This window comes from Dryobates pubescens, chromosome 4 (assembly GCF_014839835.1).
Source record: "Dryobates pubescens isolate bDryPub1 chromosome 4, bDryPub1.pri, whole genome shotgun sequence".
Lineage (NCBI taxonomy): Eukaryota > Metazoa > Chordata > Aves > Piciformes > Picidae > Dryobates > Dryobates pubescens.
Genome location: NC_071615.1, coordinates 30190076 through 30196446, shown reverse-complemented (window position 1 = coordinate 30196446; position 6371 = coordinate 30190076). Strand labels below are relative to the sequence as shown.

Below are 6371 nucleotides of genomic sequence, written 5' to 3'. Positions count from 1 at the left end.
CACTTCTTTGTGCCGTGAATAAATCTCCCTGCAAACTTGATGCTGTCCGCCACAGTACTTTGCTCTTCATTTCAGCATGCCAGTTCTTGGAACTGCATAGGCTTCCATGCTTTTGCTGTTTATTTCAGTCATGTAATGCTTGACGGAAGGTAGCATTACCAGCTGGGGGAAAAGGGAAAGTTCGAGCTCGTGTTTTTCTGCCTCCTTGTAGTTTTTACCAAAAACTGCTAGGGAAAATACCTGATTTGTACAGTACGGTGGAATGGAACTCCTGCTACACTGCTCAGGCCCCATCTCAACGGGGCAGGCATGGGGCCACATTAAGGTACCTTTTTGGCTTTAGCATGTATGTACGCATGTATATAAAATACATTTAACCTAAACGAGTACGTACAACTATAAATAAAGTATACATGATTTGCGTGATAGACATTAGGACAACTCTTCCGTGGCTCCAGCCAGCAACTAAACTGCCGTGCCAGCACAGGCCCGCCCGCCTTCACCGCTGCGGAAGAGAAGAGGGCACCGAGGCCTCAGGCCACCCCTCCGCCGCGTACCCCGGAGAGAAGCGCCCCAATATCCGCGGTCCCTCACCAAAAAATACCGCCTGCTGCCCGGGACGCCACACCCCATCGGCCGGGGGCGGACAGAAAGGAAGAAGCCGCCGTAGAGCAGTAAGCCTCTAAGCACTGCGCTGCACCCGGAAGCGCCCTTTGGCCGCCGCGCCCGGAAGTGCCTCTGCCCCCGGGGTGAGCGCCGCGCCGGTACCGCGAGAGGCGTTATCCGCCGGAGGCGAGATCTCGCGAGAGCCGCCTGAGAGCAGGAGGGAGGGGGTGGGTAGGGTGAAATCTCGCGAGAGTAGGGCGGCTCTCCCGGCTCCGGGCATGCGGGCGAGGGCGGCCGCTCCGCGCGCGATTGGCAGGGCGCGGCCCCCCCGACTCCGCCGCCGGCCCCGCGCATGCGCTCCTCGCCGCCGGGCCGTGTCCCCGGTGCGTGTGTCTGCGTGTGTCACCCGCGCGCACAGCGCAGGCCACCCTAGCACTGCTGGCCAGTCGGGACCGGGCACCTGGGACCCCGCCTGGCAGGGTAAGCGGGCTCGGGGCCAGCGCAGGGCCGCGCGCCGCCTCGGACACCCCGCCCGAAGGTAGCCCGGCACGGCCTGACCCCCATAGCCCGGACGGGGAACGGGTGAGGGAGGAGGCGACGATCCCACGACCCTCATCTTGCGTCCAGTACCCCCGTACAGCGCCGCCCGGCGCCGGATGAGGCTGCCGCGGCCTGGGATGGAGTGAGGAGGCCGCCACCAGGAGACACTTCCGCGTTGCGGGAGGCCGCGCCGGGCCCGCGGGAGGTTTCCGCCGTCGAGCCGGCCAGCGCCCGTCCCGAACTTCGGCCTGAACGCGGGCGGCGCGGCCCCATGTAAGGCGGTGCGGCTAGGCGGGCTGCGAGGCGGGCCGGGCCCTGGCAGCCGGCTGGAGAGCGACCGAGGAAGTGAACGAGGCCCCGGTGCCGGCCGTCGGGTGTCCCCGTGTGTTTGTGTGGCGCCGGGTCTCCATGGCGCCGGCATCGCCCTGAGGTCGTCGTCGTCGGGATACCCTAGGCCGCGTCCTCGTCTTCGGCCGTGAGTGAGCTCGATGCCGAGCACCTCGGACGCGGCGGCCGGCGGGAGTGGGGGAAGCCGGGGCTGGGGGAGCGGCGGCGGCAGCAGCTCGGCTGTGGAGGCAGCAGCAGACAAGAAGCGGCTGCATCACAGGAGACGGAAGCGCTTCGCGGCCCAGCCGCAGCCTCCCCCCCCACCGCCGGCCCCTCACCCGCTGCTCTTCCCGCTCCTGCAGCCGCCCCTCCTGCAGCCCCCGCTCCTGCAGCCGCCGCTGCCGCCGCAGTCTCTGCTCTTCCTGGCGGCCACCGGCGCCTCCTCCTGCTGCGGGGACGGTGGGGAGCGGAAGCGGCCGCGGGGCAAGCGGCGCTCGGGCTCCCGGCACAAGCGGCGGAGGGGTCGCGGCGGCGGCGGCGGCGGCGCGACTCAAGAGGCGGAGAAGCGGCGCGGTAGCGGGGGGCTGAGCACGCTGGTGGAGGAGTACGACGACGTGAGCTCCCAGTCCGAAGGGCTGGTGGGCGGCGGCGCCGCCGGTGGCGGCGCGGCCAGCGGCGGGGGGAGCCCGGCCTCCTCCTCAGGCGGTGGTGCCCAGCGACAGAGGGGCGAGGCGGAGCGTAGCAGCCGGTCCCGCCGGGAGCACCGCAGCAGCAGCGGCCGCTCCAAGGAACGGCACCGGGAGCACCGCCGGCGGGGGGAAGAGAAGTCGCAGCAGGAGGGGGCGTCGGGGGGCAGAGGGGGAGCCGAGGCTTCCTCGTCTTCCAAGTCCCGCAGCCGCCACAACCACACCGGGGGTCAGGACCGAGAGGGACTCAAGAGCAGCAGCGGCAGCGACGGCCGCAGGAAGGGCTCCGTCGCCTCTCCCAGCAGTGGCAGGAAAGAACGGGAGAGCAAAGGGCACCGGAGCCGGACTAAAGCGACTAAGGAGCCACCGTCGGCTTACAAAGACCCGCCGAAGGCCTACCGAGACGACAAGCCTGAGCCCAAGGCCTACCGGCGGCAGCGATCCTCCCCCAGCCCCGGCCGGGATGACAGCCCGCCGCTGCACCGCTCTTCGCAGAGTCAGCGGAGCCGCAAGTCGCTCAGCCCAGTGGGCGGCCGCTCGCCTCTCAGCCCCTACAGCCGCCGCCGCTCCCCCAGCTACAGCCGGCACAGCTCCTACGAGCGTGGTGGAGATGTGTCACCCAGCCCGTACAGCAGCTGGCGTCGGTCGCGGAGCCCCTACAGCCCCGTTATCCGGTAAGTCCGGGCCTGAAGAGAAGGTGGGAGAGGAGTACTGGGGCGGGGTGCTTGGTGGGTGAAGGAGAGTGACCATGGCTGGGTCTGGGCTGGAGGGGAGGCTTATATGTAGCAACAAAAGCCCTCCCTCTTGTTACCAGAAAGCTGGGGTGGGGGGAAGGGGAGCGGGACGCGGACAATGATCTGCCTGTCCTGTCTTGGGGCAAAAGATGCGTGCGTGCAAATAATTTTCTTATTAGTGGGAACTTGGAGTGCAAAGGTCAACGTTGCTCTGGTTTCTTGAATATTATATGGAGGGGAAAGATGGGCTATATCTAATCAGATGCAAATGATATTGTGGAATTAAAGCTCTTCAAAATACTGTAACTTGCAACAAAACACCGGGAATTTAAAGTATTTGCTTAGCATGCGCTTCTAACTGAGGATTTTTATCTCTTTCTTGGAATCTTACTGTTGCCTCGTTGTTTAAAGGCTTAGTTAAGTTCACATCTGGGATGCAGGGTTAACTGTATCAGGTGATTTGCTATGCCGCTGACAAGAGTTTTGTTTACAAGGCATTATCTGGTGGGTTGCCTGAGAACTGTTATTGGGTCTTTCTGATGAGCCCTTTGCATCAGTTCCCATTTAAGGTGTCCCACAATGTACCCTGGGAGGATGCTGAGCCATTCCCATGTTTCACTGCCCTTTGGTAGAGTCTTCTGTCCTCCAGGGTGTGCATGGAATTCTCTTTAAAAAGCAAAGTAACAAAACTGTCTTACCTTGTTTAGAGGGATAGAACAAAGATACCTGTGGGGGAAAAAAAACAGTGATTGTTTAAGGTGTTGTTGCATGTAATAATTTTGTCAACATTGGTGTTTCAAGCAGAAAAAGCTGTGCGTGCTCCAAAATAATGGCACCTTGTTCTGTGAGAGCCAGTTACAAGTGGTTTAAGAACACTGTCAAGATCTATTTGAATGATAGAATAGCAGGAATATTGAGTGTGCAGTTTGACTTACACTCACTAGAAATCAGATTATTTTCTGCAGATGCTTGTATCCTGGAATAAGAAAGCTACTAATAAGAAGTAAAGTTGCACTGGTTTGCACTTACCAGGAGGTGTATTAAGTCAGATTGACAGCCCAGTTAGTTTAGAATCCTCTCTTAAGCACTGATGGGTAGGGTTGTGGTAGAAGGTAGAGGAGATGTTGTCTAGGGGACAGTTGCAGAACATAGTTTTGTTAGGAGCATTGTGTTTCTATTTTTTTTTTTCCTGTTGGAAGTGGGTACAAGAGTTTAAATCTCCTGATTTTTGTATTTTCTCAGTGGTAAGTGCAAATCTTCCTTGAGTTGCAGGTCTTTTTCTAGGCATTAGCATTGTGGCTTCACCCTTTCCTTCCTCTTTGCAAGCTTAACTAATTTGCATCCCACCTTGAACTGCATAGAGATAAATTACTTCAACAAAACGAAGATTGTCTGTTTTACTGGAGAGGGATTGGAGTGAAAAGGAGAGGTTGCTATATGTACAAAGCAAAGGTGGTTTGTCCTGATGTGGCATTCCTTGCAAAGATGTCATTTTCACAGAAAACAAAAGAAAGTAGAAGTGTGAAGATAAGCTCAATTGTTCATAATGTTTGCCTGGTGTAGAGAAATGCAAGCCAGTGTTTCCTTGCTCCCATACTGCTATTACTCATGTATATTGCGCTTGGATAATAAAGATGGAAGGTATTTATATGATTGTTTTAGCCACACAAAACTGTGTCACAATCACTTTTTTAGCTTGACTTTGTGGTACTGTGCCCAAAATGCTGACAATTTTTGCTGTGCTGTTTAGGTAATGGCATAGTGGTCATAGCGTTGATACAGTATTATGATTTCACAAGGCAGCAGCTTCTTACAGCACCTGTCGTCCTCATCTGGATGATTTAGAGACTTAATTATGAGCTTGTATCCAGCTGTAGTGTCATCAAGACAGTGAGAACTTTGTATGTGACTGAGCGTTCCAGGCTGCAAGCCTTTTTTGCGCTTTTCATTCTATCTTCATACATCTTCTCTAGTGTTACATGAATTATCTAGTTATTTTGGTGTGTAGAAAACAAGAATTAAGTGATTCCAGCATGCTGGGAAAGCTCGTGCCTAGAGTGCTGATTTTTCATCTAGGTCTCTGAGCTGCTGAGAGAGAAACTTCTGGTAAACAGTTGAAGAGAACAAATGAAATCATCTTCGCTCATTTGAATCCCTGGTTTTCTCAAGCAGAAGCACAGTTGCTGTGAGTTCTGAGTGGCAGTAGTGACTCGGGCTACTGTCTTTTTGTGATGCTGCCTGGAGGTAGATTTTAAAGAGAAGAAAAGATGCTAGTTATGCATTCCACACTTGGAAGATTCTCTGAATGGTAGACTAATTTCCTTTTCCATTATAATAGTAGTAAATGTGTGGTTTCAACAAACCAATTGAGCTGTTTGCACTTGTTGGACTTTTTTACTTACCACTGGTGGATGTGTTATTAGGTTGGTTTTTTTGTGGCTAGTAACACAGATGTTCTAAAGCAAATGCACATTTTCAAGATGGAAACATTTTCAAGCTGGAAATTCTTCTGTAATACTAAAGTACATGATACTAATTTTTCTGATAAGATGACTGGATTTAAAAAAAAAAAAAAAACAAGGAAAAAAGCAGAATGGGCAAAAATGAAGAAAACCACCATGACTGACAAAATTAAGCATAGTCTCTCTTTGGAAACTAGTAGGAACCTCTTGTAGGAAGAGAACTATTTTTCATAACTTAAGTCAGGTCATATGCTATGTGATCACACATTTAATTCAGTTAGCTGTACAGAGGAGTAATCACAGTTTTTCAAGTTTGGATACACCTACCCATCTGCCTAGATAAAAGTAAGTGGGTGGGGCACTACAAGCATAGTACTACTGTGTGTCTGGATGTTGCTTGTAGGAAAAAGACAAGATTTCGTGTTGCTACTGTAGACCTATCTCATTCTGTGGCTGTTGCTAGTCTATAGTAGCGAGGCTCTGCAAAATATGGAACATTTCTATGTGAAACTAAAACAACCATAAGGAAAATTATAGAATAAATATTCAGCTAGTAAATGCCTACTTCACAAGAAGACATAGTTTCATACATTGGTATTAAAAAAAACCCCAACTTTGAGTCCAGTAATTCTGCCACTTTAGGACTTAAAGGAGTAAGAAAGGTTTTCAGAATGTTTTCCCCCTTGTTTGGTGAAAGTAGATGTTGTTTGTTTGCTTGCTTGTTTACGTAAAACTCTGTAATCTTGCTCAGTGAAACTGAGTTTTGCAGAATTTAAAATGTGAAACTTGACTTTTTGCTGGTTGATTTTTTTTTTGTAGGCAGTGTTCATAGGGTTCTATAGCAGATTTAAGAAGCAAAATTCATGTTCAGAATTCTTCAGTATTCCTTTGTTGTATGTATTTGAGACCCTTTTAGAGATTTATACTTTGAATTGGCAAGGCAAGTCATGCCATCTTCATGCACAAAGCAGTTTGAGTAAATGGTTGGTGGCAGAGCTGCTTAGAACGTAACCTTG

At 52.4% G+C, this 6371-nt stretch overlaps 1 protein-coding gene across 3 annotated transcripts in view; it reads left to right on the top strand.

The window, feature by feature from the left end:
• The first annotated feature begins 1253 nt into the window (after window positions 1-1253).
• CDK13 (cyclin dependent kinase 13) overlaps window positions 1254-6371 on the top strand; it is a 44544-nt gene continuing 39426 nt past the window's right edge. For all 3 annotated transcript variants that reach the window (XM_054160994.1, XM_054160992.1, XM_054160991.1), the window contains exon 1: window positions 1254-2833. In XM_054160994.1, the coding sequence (XP_054016969.1) occupies window positions 1635-2833 (1199 nt within the window). In that variant the 5' untranslated portion in view covers window positions 1254-1634. The remainder of the gene's footprint in view (window positions 2834-6371) is intronic.